The sequence below is a fragment of the Psammomys obesus genome, unplaced genomic scaffold, assembly GCF_907164565.1.
Source record: "Psammomys obesus unplaced genomic scaffold, mPsaObe1.curated_primary_1811, whole genome shotgun sequence".
Lineage (NCBI taxonomy): Eukaryota > Metazoa > Chordata > Mammalia > Rodentia > Muridae > Psammomys > Psammomys obesus.
The window spans coordinates 4,089,321-4,109,916 of record NW_026585698.1 but is presented as its reverse complement, the minus strand read 5'-3'; the positions used below and the strand labels follow the sequence as shown (position 1 = coordinate 4,109,916).

The following is a 20,596-nucleotide window of genomic DNA, read 5'->3' as shown; positions in this document are numbered from 1 at the left end:
TGGTCCTTACATCCAGAAAATCAGGAAGTTTGCTGTAAGATTGCACTACCAAGTAAAGTCAGTAAATTTATGGACCCATAAATTCTCAAGAATATGACTGCCTAAATACAAGCTAGGTATAGACAATAACAGTAAACATGTCAAAGTGGATGAGGGAAAGCCTATGAAGCCTCAACCCTATACAAAGAGCTATAGGAAATAAAGAAATGTTGAGAGTGGAAGAAAGAATCTTCCCTAGGAAAGAATATACCAATTAGTTTTCCAATGAAAAACATTCAACCCTGAAAACATGCAAAAATTAACCGACAGATTATTGAGCAGGCTGTACTCACGTATTTAAGAATATATATCTTCGTACAATAACAACTAACAAAAAGAGAGGCTACAGATTTGGAAGAGAGAAAGAAGGGGTATATGGAAGGATTAAGAAAGGGAAGGAAAATGATAAAGTGACAGAATTTTTTTTTAAGTTCAAGACTTTAAGTATACAGATAAATCATCTGACTCATGTCCCTCAAACCAAACAGGTCCCTTTATAGGTTCTCTCTTTTTTTGGTGTGTTTTCCAGTATTTCAAGATTCATTTTAACATTCACTTAAGCAGCTTACTTTTAAACAGTTCCTCAAATATCCTGACATTGCAACAGCATTAATTATGCATGTGTTTTTTCAATAATTATGACACTTTTAGAAGAGGTGAGGGAGGGGGCTGCGGCATTAAGAAAGAAGAGAATCTGTATATTAGATTGTGGGTTCCTGAAATAAGAGTGTTGTGGTTTTCCTTTCCCTTTTTGTTATATAGAAGATTGCCTTATACACAGTAAACATCAACTCACTTTTACCAACATGTATTTATATTTAGCTTTGATCATTTATGTATATATGAGGATTGTCCATATTTTATTCTTCCCCAACTCCTCTCTATTCACAACCCCTTTCCTATTCATGCAGCTTTGTGTTCTCAATTTTTAAAAACCCATCAAGTCAAACTCATGGTTCCCAAATGGTCTTGGATCTGTAGCCATCAACCAAACTATAATTTTTCTACTAGAGGAACACATATTAAAGCCAGTCCTGAATATACCTGATAAAACAGGGTCGGATGAAAGGGGAGGAGGTCCTCCCCTATCAGTGGACTTGGAAAAGGGCAGGGAGGAGATGAGGGAGGGAGGGAGGGTGGAATTGGGAGGGAATGAGGGAGCAGGATACAGCTGAGATACAGAGTCAATAAAATGTAACTAATAATAAAAATAAAAAAGAATATTGACTTTCTCTCTCTCTCTCTCTCTCTCTCTCTCTCTCTCTCTCTCTCTCTAGCTATCAAGCCAATAGGTATTTAGCTAGGGTTAGAAATGTATGTTAGGGTTAGAAATGTGAGACTTTTGCCTGGAATGATGTTACATAAGCCTTGTGGATACTGTCAAAGCCTCTGTAGTTAATAGGTACAAACATCCTGCAGTGTCCAGAAGGTACTGGTAGTCATCTGGATCATTGAGTCCTTCTGCCCAGTCTTTGGCAATGTTTCCTGATCTTGGATGGGGAGGTGTAGGATACAGATAGCCCATTTAAAGCTTTATAGATTATGACTTTAAACATCACAAATATTTTAAAGGAGATATCTATATTGAAGTATTTAATGCCTTTAACCAACAGAAGTTTCACTTGGATATAAATTAAACAAAAATTCAGTGTGTGTGTGTGTGTGTGTAATTTGAAAGAAAGTGGCTCCCATAGGCTGGTAGGGAGCGACACTATTAGGAGGCATGACCTTGTTGGGTTACTTGTGGTATTGTTGAAGGAAGTACATCACTGTGTGTGGGGTCCAGGTCTCAGATGCTCTAGCCAGGCCAAGTGTGGTACTCTCTTCCTGTGGTCTGGATGCAGAACTTTCAGCTACCTGTCCAGCACTATGTCTGCCTGCATTCTGCCATGCTTCCACCCATAATGACAGTGAACCATATCACTAAGCCTCTGAACTATAAGGCAGCCCCAATTAAATCTTTTCCTTTATAAGAGCTCTTATGGTTGTGGAATCTCTTCACAGCAACAGAAACCCTAACTAAGATCTTCTACCATAATGCCTACCTCACAAATACCACATTCAGATTTAGTAGTGTTTTATATGCACCTAAGTCAACATTTTGATTTAGCTAACATGTCATTATTTGGCATTAGTTTATGAAGAACCATAGAAATCTATTTATTTTAATTTTTCTTTGTCAGATGATGTAGATTACAACTTTGTAGAAGCCAAAGGTCATGATGATAATGATACCATAAACAAAAAGGCTAGCTTTAGCGCAGTTTTGGTGACAGAGCCGAGTTATCTTTGTGTTGCTGTGTCAGGGTCACAGGGTCTTGTGATGATTAATGAGAAATGTTACTTTTCATGGTATGAAGTTTTTTCAAACCATTAATTCCAGAACTTAACACATTTGACAAAAGGATAACATACAGACACTGACAAATGAATGTCGACACAAGATTTTAAAAGGAAATATATCCTATTTAGTAAATGCATAGTTTGAGCCTCCAAGGACATGTAAGGGATGGAGACTTGATCTGAAATATTAGCACTGCATATAAATAAAATTGTAATTATTAAGGGTGGTATGGACATGGGAGTAAGGGATCCTCAGGTTCTTTGCAATCCTCTTGTGACTCCTCTTACTTATGATCACCTTGTCTTGGGATTCTTATAATTATCCTCCCACAATTTTTCTATTACATGGATAACTACTGTTAAAATTTTTAGATGACAGGACAGTCTAGTAACAAAAAGTTTATCAATTTCTTTTTCCTCTCATCCTTGATGTCCAGAATATCCATGATATTCTGGAGGAATTTACAAAAATTCTCTCAAAATCTAGAAGCCTGAGCCTGGTATGGTGGTGCATGCCTATGATCCCAGAACTTTGGGAGGCAGAGGCAGAAGTATCTCTGTGAGTTCAAGGCCAGCCTGGTCTATAATACAAGTCCAGAACAGCCAAGGCTACACAGAGAAATCCTGTCTCAAAAACCTAATTAATTAATTAAAAGAAAATTTAGAAGTCTGATTTTCACTGGGTGATTCACAACTCAAATCCTTTAGGGACTGTTCATTATTTGACCTACTTTATATGTAGATGAATTAGAGCCTGAATATAAACATATATCTTAAAATAGCGTTAGAGACAGTCTTTCACTGTTGAACATACCAGCAAATTCTAAGAAATCTGTCAATAACCAGAAATCAATCTGGGTATCTGAAAATACCCAGCTTGAGAGTGACTTCACATTTAAGCTTCATGAACCACAATTGGCCACCTGAAAGCACAGGTCTATCTATCACTTAACCCAAGATCTTTTACTTCTGATTTCTAGCCTGATACTAAAATGAAGTGTGCGGCAGGGTATGTTCTTTTCCCCCAACTTGACTAGGGATATCCTGAGAAAGGAACAATCATGCACGGGAACATACACTGAAAAAGTTTCATGCCAGAAGAAGAATCATTAAAGCCCAGATGAAATCCACACATACAAACTCACAAAGACCAGAACATGACACATCCGTAGAAATGTCACGCTGTTTTGAACAAACTTTGCTCATCTGTTCAACAACTACTCACCTTCCTCCTCTGTGCTCTTTTTGCTAATGAAATTCTCAGTTTGTTTATATAAGTGACTAACCACAACAGTTGAATTATGAGGAGGACTGAGCCCAGGGACTTGCTGGATGCTGTGTATAACTGCTGATAATATCACCTGTTATGCATTTATTAACTCAGCTCAGTGACAGCGCACTAGTGTCCATGTAAGAGTACTTCAACTATAAAAGTCAGCAAATGCTACAGACTGGCGCTAGCATTATGGGCTGGTCCCAAGTCACTTAATTATGTCACCATTGTGAACTAATCATGAAAAAATTCCTTTTTTGTTGATTGGTTTAAAAAGGGCAAGGAACAAAGTTCTGTTCTATAATGAATAATATATATGTATATGGCTGTATATACATATATCTTTGTGTGTCACAAAAAAATTTAAATTACAATTATGATAATAAAAGTGCTGAACAGAAAAGATCAAGAGTTAGTTGCATCAGCCAGATTTGGGGCCATTTATCTTTTCTGAAATACATTTTCTAAATTTTCAAGCTTTTAATTCAATAAAAATCAAGTTATTTAAAGTAATTAGAATACAATATTATCATTAATGAAACATTAAAATACATTTCTTAGAACGGCTCAGTGGGCACATGTGAAAGTAACAAATTAATCAGAGTAGGCTATATCCCATCAGAAGACCTTAATAAACTGCTATTAGGGATCCATGCGAATGTGTATGCTATTATAAATGTATGGAACCATATTCTAAGACTGTCCTTTCATAAAAACAGAAATAAGGAAACATATCGTTTACTTTAAATAGGTAATAAAAATGATGAACAACATTTATCTGTTTGCTCTGACAACAGAATGATGAAAACCCAAGTCACATTTCCAAGGAGAGTCTTTGTGATCCTGTGTCCACTCTGATGGAATCCCATCCTAGCTTGCTTGAGAGAGTCTTCTGTGCTTCCCATGAAGTCTGAAACCCATCTGTTGCTCTCTGTGACATAGCTAGAAGTGTAGAGTGTTTATCAGATTCTTTAAATTAGAAAGACCAAATGCCATTACTGGAAGCTGAGATGCCATATTATATATTTCTATCTATCATCTATTTAACTAGCTCATGTGTGTTATGTGTGTTTTTCTGAGTGAAGATAGTATTAGTTGAAAATCAAATACAGGAAAAAAATATATATATATATTAAGTATATTGAGGCATGTGACTTTATTAAAGACAGGGAAAGCCTAAAACGTCCAACTCTACTTCCCATCATAATCTAGAGAAGTAACTTTTAAAGACACAAAGACAGTTGAGAAAATGGAAATATACTGCCAGCAATGAGACTCATAATAGCAGATGGACCACCAAGCACACTTGTCCCTCTAGAGCTCACACCTACTCCATCTCCAGACCCTCAAGAATAAAGGACAGTTTATATGGTACAAGTTACTTATAATCACTCTTAACCTATTGCGTCACGTAGCTGACGTGGTGGCACAGTGCAAGACTGCACATTCCACCAAGCCTCAAGATCTTAGTTTGATTCTAAGAAGTCAAATGGTGCAAGGAGAAAAGGGAAAGCAATCTTCTGATCTTCACGTATGTACCATAGCAGGTGCTGGCACACATGAACATACTTACACAGATAAACTTAAAAGAAATATTGACAACAGTAGGTGTATGGAGTAAAAAAAGAAAAAGTTTACCAGACACAGCCAGGAAGTCATCAATGCTGGTGATGTCATCCACAGCTTCAGTGAGAACATGTAGGTAATGTTCCCAAGTGCGCTTGTATATTTCCATGGTGTTTTTGACTACTTTGCTCTTGGGTCTTGATGCCAAGGCAAGTGCAGCATTTATGATCTGTAAAGACATAGGTGAGGTTTGCATTGTTATTTTCTTTTGAAAATAGCAGCCAGTGTTCAGATGGCAGATAGTCTTTCTTTTTTTCCTGTTTGTATTATTAAATTGAATATCCTTAACAACTGGGTGAACGGTAGATGTATAATTTCTAGGTTCTCTCTATGTATGGTCTTTGGTTGATGCATCCGTCTCTGCAGTTCTCCCTGGGCCCAGGTTTTTTGGCTTTGTTCACTCATGCCATCTTCCATCTTGCTTCCTTTCATTGAAAATAAACTTGAAGGCACAACCTAGATTTTCACCTTGGAAGAAGAGTGACATCCTTTCACTAGTTAACATTATATTGAAACCAAGTATTATTTCAGCCATTTGTTCTTAAAAGTTCAACAAAATGTATATTCTAGTGTCATCACTTGACCGCTTTCCTTCCACTGGATACTATATCACTTTGCTCATGAATTAGTTGGAGGAGGTGATATTCTCACTCTCACTGTCCAACACTGATGGTCACTCTTGAACTTGTTACAGCAAGTGCTTTTCTGAAGCTGGCCTGTAGTGCTAGAAGAGTGATAGGCTGGGATTTTAAATAGCACACAGCACTTAAAAACAAAGACTACAACCAATACGGGGTAATGTGGGAGCTACCTCCAAAGGTGTCCCTGCGTGGAAAGGGTTTGCTGCTTCATGAAGAAAGATATCCGGAAGAATACAATACAAGAAAAATCAGCAGCAGTTAGTTAGGGAAAGTGGTAATTTCGTTTGTGTGTTTGTTTTGAAGAAACAGCAAGATAAATCCTAAACCTGCCATGCCTCTTGGAGAGTGTTCAGTAGATATAATATGGGTATAGTGTTGGAATTAAATATGTATATATGATGCGAAATGAAAGACCTTTGGAAAGCACAACACATAAGGTGTAGGGCTAAGACCAACCGGAAATAGGGAAGGTGATTTGATGGGGGGAAAAAATCTCTCCTGGGGAACGAGGTAGAAACCCAAGGTGTTAAAGGGCCACGTGATGAAGATCCTCCCCAAAATTCTGCGGTTTAAGAGAAGCAGGAATCATGAGGAATAATAGGACTCTTTGGAGGAGCCGCGAAATAGCTAAGCTGGTGAAGGAACTGCTCAGTGTAATGATAGCTTTAATGGTCAGTCTAACATACTCTGGGATCATTCAGAAAGAGAGTCTCAGTGGAAGATTATCTACGTTGGATCAGCTTATGGATATTCCGTAAAAGAGTACCATAATGAAGCTAATTGATACAGGAAGACCACGCCCACTGAGGGCAGGCCCGATCCTTGAGCAGGAAAACCTGTTTGTATCAGAATAAAGAAAGCTAGTTGAGCATAAGGCAGACCAGGGTGCATCTGTTTTTCTCAGCTGTTGGCTGTGGATACGATGTGATTTATTTGCTTTGAGCCAATGTGACTACTGGGCTATGATAAACTGTGACCTGGAATTGCAAGCAGAATAAACCCCTTTCTCTGGTTAGTTGCTCATTGTCGGAGTGTTTTATGTTAGCAGCCGAGCTGCCCCAAGAACACTTAGCGAGCACAAAGACCTGGTTTCTCTTGCGAGCATACATACACCAGACGCGCTGACACATGAGGCGGAGGCAAAGAGATCAAACTCTCATGGCCATCCTCTGCACGAAATGAGTTGGAGGACAGCTTGTCTAAACAAACAAACAAAAACGCTTTTAGGTATTTGGATTCACCAGCTGTAATGACTGCTTCTAAAAGCACCCTTTCCATTCAGCAAGCTAACGCCTACACGTTGCTAAAATTCTTTCAATAGAGTATTACAGGTAGAAGGCTGAATTCACTTGCTTAAAAACATTATGTTGGTAGTCTCTTATTTCTTTGCTTGTGAAAGAGGGGCACATTAAACTTTAAGGAAATGTGCTGTGACTTTGGCTGTAGCTCCGGTGAGGTGCCCCTTGACTTCGGGTTTAGCGTTTTATTAACCTGTTAACTTACCACGCACCTCTGTGTACACTGCAAAAGCTCCAGTGTCTGGTGTTTAGCCGACTGTGTGCACACGTGTCTGGGCTGAAATTATGGCTTCCCAGCCAGGCCTCCCTTTAAAGCGCCATGCAGAACTGCGGGGGTGGGGCGGGGTGGTGGAGCCATGAATGCATGACAGGTGATATTTTGCGAGAACATTTTCTGTTCAGCCGCTGATCCAATTTATCTGATTCAACGCTGTACTCTATGAGAAAGCTTTATCCTGCTTGACTGCTGATATTCAGCTTAAATCTAAAAGCAGACACAATTTGGAAGATGTACTAACCCTCTTGAAGACAGAAAAGTATTTCTCCTGAGGTGCATTTCTGGCACTTTACTCTACAGACTTGACACACACAAAAATGACCATTCTCCAGTCTTTTTCACATTTAGCTAAAATTTTAAATGAATTTTATTTTCTTGCTTTCTGTGACTTTTTTTTTTTTCTTTATATCACGACTGTGATGTGTATGTATTGGAACCACCCTGGCAATTACCTGGTCAGGCAGTTAGCATTTAAGGGTGTCTTAAAATGCATAGTCTTATATTTTCACTAGACTGTTTTTATATCCTGATAAAAGTTCCCTTACAGCGTAGGCTAGCCTCCGCCAAGCCTCTTCATTACAGTATATAGCCCACTACCCTCTGCAGCTCAGTGTCCTGGTCGTAGAACACAAATGGTAGCTCTGTGATTTTGCTCTGATTATCACATCAGAGTCATTCCTTCACCTTTCCCAGCTCAGAAGGTGAAACAATCTTCACTTGGAAAGATGAGAGGAAATGTCACTACACACCGCTCTTCTCCCCAAACAAGCCAATTTTTTTTCCTCTTTTCTTTGTGCTTAAAACCATCCCTGTCTATAAGGCAAAGAGCAGTTATCCCACTGTGCAACTGCTCTTTGTTGTTGTTTCTCCCCAGCTCCTAATTAACCATTTCCTTTCCATCCCTCACCTCATTAACCCTCCTTTCGCTATCAAGTCACATGTGATTTTTTAAAAGAATTTTGGTATTATAATAATAGTTACATTTTCCTTTCCCTATCATCCCTCCTAACCCTCCTAAATACCTTTTCACACTCTCTTTCAAATTCATGCCTTCTTTTTTTAAAACTAATTTTGGTACATACATATGTGTATATTTTATTTACATATATATAAATTTATATATAAATATATATATTTACATACATACATACATATATATGTATGTATACACACACAAAAAAAAAAGAGAGAGAGAGATTCTTAAACATAAACTACTTAGTCCATATAGTGTTTGCCTATAGTTGTGTAGAGTTGGGGCCTCATGGTCTTTTCCTTTTCCATTTTGGTATATATATTGGTGTCATCCTTGTTTAGCTCATGTTTAGGCAGTCACGTTGGAGAAAGTTTTTGGCTGTGTCTTTTGATGTTATTAGGAGACACAATCCTAAAGGAAACCCCTTGATACTCTAGCTCTTAGGCTCTTTCTGACTCCCTCTTTAACATAACTATTCTTATACTTTGCTCCTGGATCTTCCTTAAGATACCAAAAATATATACATAAAGAAATCATTCAGTAAAATCTGAACTAGAACTAGATGGGATGATGAAAATAAAGCCACAAAATAATTTACAACAGGCCAAAGTCATTACAAGAAAGAAATTGGGTGTGTGGATACAAGAGGAAGACTGAGAAAATATTCACAGATTCAAACTTTCCAAGAGAAGAAATCACACTCAAAAAACAATTACAACAAATGGGGGTTTGTTGGCTTTGAGAGCATCCAATCTGGGGATAAAGCTGCACAAAAAGTACACATGATTATGGTGATGAGGTTGTTGTTGTTGTTGATGATGATGATGGCCAAGACAGATGTTAGCATCCAAAGCCCATTACTGTTCCAGACACTTGATATCATATCGATTAAAAATCGAATATTAACACCACAACATAAGAGATGTAATCATCACCACTTCAAATGACCCTCCAATTAAGGAAACATTATCTCTCTGCCCTAGATGGAGTTCATTCTCTGAACCTGTATCCTAGACTATATTTCCTACAAATATATAAATTTATGGTGGCATTAATGTTGCTAATTCTTGTAACTAAACATACTCAAGGAAATATTACATTACTATCTTTGAAATAAAACCAGTGTGTGTGTGTGTATATATATTATATATATATTTATTTACATATATAAAAATTTATATATAAATATATATTTTTATTAGATATAATTTCTATTATATATATAATAAAAAATTAAATTATATATAATATTTTTATTATATATAATATTATATTATATATTCTATATTATATTATATATTATAATATATAATAAATATTACATATTTATTATATATAAATATATGTTTATATATAATATATTTATTATATATTATATATATATAATAAAAGCAGTGTGTGTGTATATATGTATTATTAAAATAACTTGAATTTGTGTTGTAAGTTGTCTATAATCATAAATTTTCATGTCATTAAGCAAACTAACATTGTGGCAGAGGTTTTGTCAAGTCCATCTTCAGACTAGATCATCCCTAACAGGAATTAGATACCCATTAAGTAATGACTATATCTTCTTCCTTCTCCCAACATCTAACACCTTCCACTGTGTGTATTTCACTGAATATTATCACAGTTATTTCATAAAGGTGAAACTTTATCTTTTCCTTTTGTACTAGGCTTATTTTATTTATATGTTTTTTCCAGTTTCCTCTATGTGCTAGCATGTGTGATTTTTTTTAAATTCCTCTTAAATTTAAGTAATAGAGCACTGTATACAGTATTTTGTGATCCAGCAAAAGGGAGATGTGAGGGGAGCATACTCTCTGTGTGTGATGACTGGATAACTTCAGGTTATCCAGTGGTTTCCAGCCACTTTCAAGGGTGCCAATCACTTCCCTGTGCCAGTGTTGCTCACAAATGGTGAATGCACATCTCTCCTAATTCTCTGGGCGCTCAAAACTAATGAGAGAGCTTTGCTTTTAAAAGAATATTGCAATGTAAAGTGTCTTGCATTAGAGGTGATAGATGGTGTAAACCAAAAATTACAGAAGTTATTAGGAAGGAAGAGAAAGGGAGAAAGAGTAAGAAAGAAGCAGAAGGAGAAAGAAAGAAATGGAAGAAGGAGGGAAGAATGGAAATGAGGAAGGAATGAAGGAACGAACGAGTAAGAAAAATGAAGGAAGGAAGAGAGGGAAGGAGGGAAGGGAAGAATGAAAGACGGAGGGAGGGAAAGAAAGAAGTCGTGTGGTTATGTACAGCAGGTAAGTTATACAACTATGTCTTTTCATGGATATTGTCAGCATTTGATAATCAGTTATTTTTTGCACTAGAAATATAAGTTTTTTCCTAAAGAAAACCCTGAAATCAAGGCTCTGCACACTGTCTACCCTGCTATTACCACCATAATAATTTTCAAAAAGCCCTGTATCCTCTGAAATTATAAAACAAACACAGTTTCTACTACATCGATGTATCAAGCCGTCTTTATTACAAAACGGTGACTTCGCATCCCTGAAAAGAGCACCAGATATGATGACCTACAGTAGCTAAACTTTTGCAAAGATGATGCCTTTCCTCCCAAATTACTCAAAATACCTATAAAACAATTACTTTAAAAGTTAAAATAAATCTATGTAATTTAATTTTTTTCCAGAGACAGTTCAATACTGGCTTTGATACAAGTAACCTTAAAATTTTAGTTACTATAACAAAAGCACTTTGCGGATTAAAATGATGAGTTATGTACTGAGAGGTCTGACTGCTGCAGTGTCATGGTGAGTAGAGGAAATTAAAAGTAACCAGATATATGATACTTCCAAAGGCACCAGTGCTTGCAACTGAGCCGAATTCATCTTCTGTGTGAATTAGCCCTGGTATAGCAAGTTTAAAATTTTAGCTGCCATAGTGATGTCATCATATCAGGTTCCCATCCTCTGTTTTCTTACATTGGTTGCTTAGATGCTTCTCCTTGCTAATGCAGTTTTTCCCCACTCTTCTTTTTTTTTTTTCAGCTTAGAAACGACTTTTGCATTGAACTTCATCTTTTGGAAATTAACATTCAGAGTTAAGACATACGATATTTGCCACCATGGCCATCTGTCATCATAGCTCTATGTCAAATGAGGAGAGCATCACAGAGGCAGAGGAGACGATCGTGATGAGGAATGCTGACTTGTCATGGACTCCAGTTCTACAGACCACTAATGTCAAAACGTTCTGCTTTGGCCTCTCAACCTTGTAATCTCCTTTCTCATGAGCAGGTAAGCCTGCTTAGAGGATTATTCACACTAAATCTTGTCACAAGGCTTACCTTGCCTTTGAGTGCACATAAGAAACTAAAATAGAATACTCTAGGGGTTAAATTATTTTTAGGACAAATGGCAAAGATTTTTTTTTCTGAAGAAATATGGCTTTCTTTAAAATTATGTATCAGGATAAAATTTTATATTTCATAATCGATGCCAGCAAAAAATTTAAAAAAAATGACCTAGTACAGTGTGAATCACAGAGAATGCAATAAATAGGGAAATTAATGTCCTTTAATAAATATTTGAATAGTTGCCATGCCACACATAGTAATCAAGCTGTGTCCCAACCACTGAAGGGAACTTTAAAGCTATATAAATTATTAAATAACATAAGTGGCTGAAGAGAAATAGTAAATGAACTGTGTGATATTAGACATAATTATTAGCAAACTGGTTACAGATGAATGAAAATGGAATTTTGAGTCAAATCCTACATTTTAACTTACTTCCTTTAATATCTATTCTGTGTGGATTCAGGTAAATTGTTACTTTTTGTACCTTTTATGACCTACTTAAGTTATTTTTTCAGGTTTTAATTTTTGTTTCCTATTATTTTTACATCATTTTTATTTACTGACTGTTTTTATATTTTTCTTCACAATTTATTCTTTATATATCCCGACTGAAGCCCCTTCCTCAACTCCCCCGAGTCCCACCCTCCCTCCCTCCACTATTGCCATCTGCCCATAGCTTGTTAAGTCTCATCAGGACTGCCTGGATCCTCTTCCTCCGTGGCCTGACAAGGCAGAGAACAGTCAACTTTGTTCATGATAGAGGCAGTCCTTGATCCCCTCACTCAGAGATCCACATGGACACTAAGCTGCCAACCAGCCATATCTGAGCAGGGGATCTATTCTTTTTTTAACAACAAAACTTAACAACATAAATATGAGATGAGACAAAATCCATTACTTCGAAGTTGGATAAGGCAAAACAGCAAAAAGGAAAAAATCCCCAAGAGAAGGCACAAGAATCAGAGATCCACTCGTTCACATGTTCAGGAGTCTCATGAAGTTATTAAACTTAAAATTATAATACGTATACAGAGGACCTGGTGCAGACCCATGCAGGGCCTGTGCTTGCTGCTTTGGCCTCTGGGACTTTGTATGAGCTTTGCTCAGTTTACTGAGAGGGCCTTATTTCCCTGCTAATGTCCTCCATTGCATTGGGCTTCCACCCTCCTTCTGCTTCCTCTTCCCTGGGATTTTCTGAGCTGTGAGTGGAGGGATTTGATGGAGACATCTCATTTAGAATTATGTGTTCCAAGGTCTCTCTCTTTATAATTTAATGACCTAATTTATGAGGACCATTAAAATGTGTTACATATGTAGATAAAGAGTTGGTTAAGCAATTAATAGCAATGGATGATCTTGCAAAGAACCTAGGATTGGCTCCCAGCACACACAGGGTAGCTCACAGCTGTCAGTAATACTAGCACAAGGGAATCACTGCTATCTTATCCACTCTGCAGGCATCGGGATGCATATAATAAGCATATGTACATGCAGGCAAACATTTGTACACATAAAACAACAAAAAAGAAATCTTTTTTAATGTTAATTTTATAGTTTGTTCGCAGAATTATTTAGTTTAGTTATGTAAAACAACTCATAATTTAAATACTTCATGAATAACTATGGATACAGATTATGAAACTACAAGAATGTCTTGGGAATTTAAATGATGCCATTTATACAAACATGTAAATACGGAAAACTGATGAAAAAAATTAGGCTAAAATATCACATTGATATTCTAATTAGAAAACATTGGTTTTTATTTAAATATACAAGTTTATAAAGAGCTTATCTAAAGTAAAACTAACAAGAGTGAAAAAGTTCCTCATGCAGAGAAAACCTGGAAATAGTAATCCACATTCTACTGTTAGACAATGGAAATAATTTTTAATAATGAAAAAATAGACAACATAATTATTTCACCTATTATAATGTTCTACTCAGTGCATTAGATTAGTAGGTAGGGGATTTGGAATGAAGGAAATATGTAGAATTTTCTGAATCATAAAGGTTCAAGGAGGATTGTTCCTGCAAAACAAGCCTGAGATTTCACCTTACACCCATCAGCATGGCTAAGATAAAAAACTCAATGGATGAGGCATGCTGGAGAGGTTGTAAAGAAAGGGGAACCCTCCTCCATTGCTGGTGGGAATGTAAATTGTACAACCATTTTAGAAATCAATCTGGTGCTTTCTCAGACAATTAGAAATAGTGCTACTTCAAGATCCAGCTATATCACTCCTGGGCATTTATCGGAAAGATGCTCAACCATACAACAAAAGCATTTGCTCAACTATTTTTATAGCAGCTTTATTAATAGCAGCCAGAAGCTGGAAACAACCCAGATGTCTATCAACAGAGGAATGGATACAGAAATTGTGGTACTTTTACACAATGGAACACTAATCAGCAATTAAAAACAAGGAAATCATGAAATTTGCAGGCAAATGGTGGGATCTAGAAAAGATCACCCTGAGTGAGATAACTCAGAAGCAGAAAGACACACATGATATACACTCACTTATAAGTGGATATTAGACATATAATATAGGATAAACATACTAAAATCTATAGTATTAAGAAGCTAAACAATAAAGTCTAAGTGGATCAAAGACCTCAACATAAAACCAGATACACTAAATCAGTTGGAAGAAAAGTGAGGAAAATCCTAGAGCTTATTGGCACAGAAGACAACTTCCTGAACAGAACACCAACAGCACAGTCTCTAAGAGCAACAATCAATAAATGGGACCTCATGAAACAGAAAAGCTTCTCTAAAGCAAAGGACTGTCATCAGAGAGCCTATAGATTGGGATAGGATCTTCACCAACCCTATATCTGACAGAAGGCTGATATCCAGAATATATAAAGAACTCAAGAAGTTAATAAGCAATACATCAAGCAATCCAATTAAAAAATGGGGTACAGAGCTAAACAGAGAATTATCTGTAGAGGAATATAGAACGGCAGAGAAACACTTAAAGAGATGTTCAACATCCTTACCCATGAGAGAGATGCAAATCAAAACGACCCTGAGATTTCACCTTACACCCATCAGAATGGCTAAGATCAAAACCTCAAGTGACAACACATACTGGAGAAGTTGTGGAGAAAGGGGAACCCTCCTCCACTGCTGGTTGGGAATGTAAACTGGTACAACCACTTTGGAATTCAATCTGGCGCTTTCTCAGACAATTAGGAATAGTGCTTCCTCAGGATCCGGCTATAGCACTCCTAGGCATATATCAAAAAGATGCTCAAGTACACAACAAGGACATTTGCTCAACCATGTTTGTAGCAGCTTTATTTGTAATAGCCAGAACCTGGAAACAACTCAGATGTCCATCAACGAAGGAATGGATACAGAAATTGTGGTACTTTTAAACAGTGGAATACTACTTAGCAATTAAAAACAAGGAAATCATGAAATTTGTAAGCAAATAGTGGGATCATCCTAAGTGAGATATCCCAGGAGCAAAAAGACACACACAGTATATACTCACTTATATAGACCTATAAGAAAGGATAAACATACTGAAATCTGTACACCTAAAGAAGATAAACAAGAAAGAGGACCCAGGATGAGATGATCAATCCTCAGTTAGAAAGACAAATGGGATGAACATTGGATGTAGGAGGAAACAAGTAACAGGACAGGAGCCTACTGCAGAGGGCCTCTGAAAGACTTTACCCAGCAGTGTATCAAAGCAGATGCTGAGACTCATAACCAAAACTTTGGCAGAGTGCAGGGAATCATATGAAAGAAGGGGGAGTTAGTATAACCTGGAGATGACAGGAGCTCTACAAAGACCAAATATATCAGAACACAGAGGTCTTTTATGAGACTGTTTCTCCAACCAAGTACCATGTATGGATATAACCTAGAACCCCTGCTTAGATGTAGCCCATGGTAGCTCAGTATCCAAATGGATACCCTAGTAAGGGCAACAGGGACTGTCTCTGGCATGAACTCAGTGGCTGGCTCTTTGACCTCCCCCTCCCCAAGTTAGAAGCATTCTTGTTAAGCCACAGAAAAGGACATTGCCACCAGTCCTGAATATACCTGATAAACTAGGGTCAGGTAGAAATGGAGGAGGACCTCCCCTATCACTGGACTTGGAAAGGGACAAAGAGGAGATGAGGGAGGGAGGGTGGGATTGGAAGGGAATGAGGGAGGAGCCTATGCCTGGGATACAAAGTAAATAACCTGTGATTAACATAAAAAATAAAAAATTATATAAAAAAATAGAAGCTAGGGAGGGGCCAAGATGGCGGCACCGGGAGAACACCATGTCTGAGAAGAGGGACAACACACTCCGTGCAGCGACCAGGAGACTGAACTCTGGACCCTAAAACAACAGCGATAGATCGTGTTTCCCAGGTGAGAGGAGGCTCTCACAGTGTGGGAATCGGTAGGGTCCACTCTCGGCTGCCCAGCCAGAACCCGGAAGAGAACCCGGCTAACGCGAGCTTTGGGTCTCCGGGCTGGTGCTGCAAGCCTGCTTGTCCTGATCACTTCCCCAGGCTGATCAGTGGGCACAAGGGTGCCTGAGGCTGAGAGTCACAGTCGCAAAAAAAAAAAAAAAAAAAAAAAAAAACCCACGGGGAAGGAAAGTTGCCAGACTGGTCATGGGTCACCCAGTCTTTCCCTGGAAGGTCTCTCAGACCACTGGTACCTGCCCCATCATAATTGAGCTCCCACACCGCGCACTGATTTCAGCTGCTGCGCGCCCAGCTCAAAATCCCTACTCCCTCTTCGGAGGAGGCAGGAGGCATCCAGCAGAATCTGCCACAGACCACATTGTCTGTACCCCAACCCGAGATCGGGGCTGAGAAAACCCAATCCTTTCGGGCACTCCCCCAAATGCCGCCATAACCCTGCCGCAGTGAGGGGAAGGATAAAGAGGTGCACAGTGGCTCACAGTGCTGGAACTCCAGTGCTGCTGGCCACTCCTAGCAAACAAACTACAGCTCGGGATCTGGGACTGTGATCATTCTACACGTCCTGAGATTATCCTGGGTCCAGCGCAATAAGGTCTAGGAGCAAGTTCTATCACCGGCGCCCCACCCCATCCCTGGCAGAGAAACGCCGGCTCAGGGCTCAGGATCCAACTGAGTGCCAGCAGCCCCAACCCCTGCTGGCACTCCCCTGAGAGCAACTCCATAAGCTTGCCCTAGCAGAGGGGAAGGACAGAGGAGAAGGACAGAGAGGCAGCCTGCCAAGGACACAGCACCCTCTCTCCAGCTCACCCAGCGGCCCCTAGCAGAGAAACCCAAGCTCTGGATCTGAGGACACTCAACCCTACCTGGTACTCTCTTGGGATCAGGAAACATAGATTCTACCGCTAGGCTACTTCTGACAGAGAGATCTGGGCCCAAGTCCTGCGGCCACAGTGTCACAGAGCTGACTGTTAGCCTACCCGTGCACTTCCGCAGCAGGACCAAAACAGAGAGTAGTGAGCAAGGGGAACCCCTGTGCATTCCAACTGGTCCTGCAAGAGAGTGAGTGAGCCTTCTAGGGAGAGATTGCCCCAGACCCAGGGCCTCTCCACAGAAGCAACCAGACGAGATCCCTGCCACCCACACCCCTAGTGTGGGCATCATAGGGATTCTTGGGATAGCGACCCCAACATTGAAGCCTCTGCCTTGAGGGTCCACCAGAGTAATCCAGGCAAACAATCCCTGGATCTCAGTCAGAACTGCGTAATAGTGGCTTGCAGGCCACTGCAATAGTCAGAGAATCCGCACATGCACACTGTGCCGGCTAAAAGCGCACGCGAATAGCACCAGTGTCACATTCCTTACTTAGGCAAAACTGAAAACACAGTGCACACTCCCAAAGCAGTGAACCTCTCTCATCTTCCTGAAAAAACAGTCCAGAAAACAGAAAGAGTAGCCCAAACTACAATCTCAAGGAACAACCAGTGAGGATTATAAATAACCAGATGGCTAGAGGCAGACGTAAGAACACTCCCAACAAAAATCAAAACATAATGACCTCACCAGCAACCCCACAAAACAATGGACACTTCAATTCACTAGATATACAAGAAAACGACCTCAAAACTATGTTTCTCCAGCTATTAGAGGCCCATAAAGATGAAATGAACAAAGCCCTCAGAGAAATAACCAAAGAAATCGAGACTAACCAAGAGGAAACAAATCGTGCTCTCAGAGAAATGACCGCAAAAATTGAGGCAAACAGAGAAGAAATGCACAAACCTCTCAAAGAAATGTCCACACAAATGAAGGCAAATAAAGAAGAAATAAACAAAGCTCTCATAGAAATACAGGCAATTATACCCAAAGAAGTAGAGGCACAATTAGTGATACATAGAGAAGAAACGGACAAAAAAATAGAAGCTATCATTGAAAAGCAGGAGTCCACATTCAAACAGATGAACGAAATGGTGCAAGACATGAAAACAGAATTAGAAATAAATAAAGAAAACACAAAAAGAGAAAAACCAGGAGCTGGAGAACATAGAGAAAAGATCAGGAACTACAAAGGTAAGCATCACCAACAGAATACAAGAGATGGAAGAAAGAATCTCAGGAGCTGAAGATACACTTGCGGAAATTGACACATCTCTCAAAGAAAAAATAAAATCAGAAAAGTTCCAAACACAAAACATCCAAGAAATCAAGGACACCATGAAAAGACAAAACCAGAGTGGCCAAAATGAAAAACTCAAGGGACAACACATGCTGGAGAGGTTGTGGAGAAAGGGGAACCCTCCTCCACTGCTGGTGGGAATGTAAACTGGTACAACCACTCTGGAAATCTATCTGGTGCTTTCTAAGACAATTAGGAATAGTGCTTCCTCAAGGCCCAGCTATACCACTGCTAGGTATATATCCAAAGTTTGCTCAAGTACACAAAAGGGATATTTGCTCAACCATGTTTATAGCAGCTTTATTTGTAATAGCCAGAACCTGGAAACAGCCCAGATGTCCATCAACGGAGGAATGGGTACAGAAATTGTGGTATTTTTACACAATGGAATACTACTCAGCAATCAAAAAGGAGGAAATCATGAAATTTGCAGGCAAATGGTGGGATCTAGAAAAGATCATCCTGAGTGAAATATCCCAGAAGGAGAAAGACAAACACAGTATATACTCACTTATATAGACCTATAAGATATGATAAACATAATGAAATATATAGACCTAAAAAAGATAATCAAGAGAGCGGACATGGGGTAAGATTATCAATCCTTGTTTAGAAAGACAGATGGGATGCACATTGAACATATGACAGGAGTCTACTGAGTGCCTTTGAAAGACTCTATCTAGCAGCGTTTTCAAAGCAAAGACTCATGACCAAACCTTTGGCAGAGTACAGGGAATCATAAGAAAGAAGGGGAGTTAGTCTGATGAGGAAAGGATAGGAGCTCTACAAGGACCAAATATATCTGGGCACAGGGTCTTTTCTGAGACTGACATGCAACCAAGGACCATGTATGAATATAACCTAGAACCTCTGCTCAGATGTAGCCTGTGGTAGCTCAGTAACCAATTGGTTTCCCATAGTGAGGGGAACAAGGACTATTTCTAACAGGAACTCAATGACTGGCTCTTTGGCCTCCCCACCCCCCAAGGGAGGAGCAGTCCTGTTAGCCACAGAGGAGAGCTTTGCAGCCAGTCCTGAAGATACCTGATAAAACAGGATCAGATGAATGGGGAGGAGGTCCCCCCTATCAGTGGACTTGGCAAGGGGCACGGTGGAGATGAGGGAGGGAGGGAGGGACTGGGAGGGAATGGGGGATCGGGACACAGCTGGGATACAGAGTTAATAAAATGTAACTGATAGGAAAAAAATAAAATTCAAAAAAAAAATAGAAGCTAAACAACAAGAAAAACCCTATGGAAGAGGCTTAATTCTCATTCAGAAAGGCACTCAGGATAGATATCAGAAGCAGTAGAAGATAGGGAACAGGACAGGATTCTTCCACAGAGGACCTCTTAAAGACTGTACTCACTAGGGTATTGAAGTGAGATTCATAGTTAAACTTTGGGCAGAATGCAGGGAACCTATTTGAAAAAGGGGGAGTTATAAAGACCTGGAGGGGACAGGATCTCCACTAGGAGCCCAACAGAGTCAAAACCTCTGGGCTCACGGGTACCTGCAGAGATTGATGAATCAACCAAGACATGGAGAAAACCTAGACTTCTGCTGAGATATAGCCCATGGGCAGCTCATGCTCCTTGTGAGTACCCTAGTAAGGGAAGCAAGGGCTATCTTTGACATAGATTCAATGGCTGGTTCTTTGATCACCTCCACGTGGTGAGGTGGCCTAACTGGGCCACAAAGAAAAAGGGTATGGACAGTCCTGATAAGACCTGATAGGCTAGGGTCAGATAGTAGGGAAGGAGATCCTCCTCTAACAGTTGGCTAGGGGAGGGACATAGAGGGCATAGTGGGAGAGAGGGTGGGACCAGGAGAAGATGAGGGAGGGGGCTACAAAGTGAATAAATTATAATAAATAATAATGATAAAGAAAAAAATTTAAAGGTGCAAGTAGGTGATTTAAAAGACAAATGTATTATCTATGCCAAATCACTTTTGTTTTTCAATGAATTTTATTCCAGAAACATCTATGACTGTACCATCTAGCCTCCTGTAGGTACAAATGGAAATTTTAAGCTATTCACTAATCGCCAAAATGTCTTTTAAAAAAATAAAAAGCTGGCAAATATAAAAGAAAAAAGTTTGCAGTGTCTAAATGTTGGGGATTAGAAATTCTTCATAGACTTGGAATTTCTGAAGATACAGCTTCAGTTTTAGCACTAAAATG

The 20,596-nt window shown here is 39.1% G+C and overlaps 1 protein-coding gene across 1 annotated transcript in view; it reads right to left on the bottom strand.

Moving 5' to 3' along the window:
- The window catches only part of Ctnna3 (catenin alpha 3), a 1,637,506-nt gene that overhangs the window by 523,316 nt on the left and 1,093,594 nt on the right, over nt 1–20,596 (bottom strand). The window contains exon 10 of the mRNA XM_055598913.1: nt 5,294–5,450. Within this exon, the coding sequence (XP_055454888.1) occupies nt 5,294–5,450 (157 nt within the window). The remainder of the gene's footprint in view (nt 1–5,293; nt 5,451–20,596) is intronic.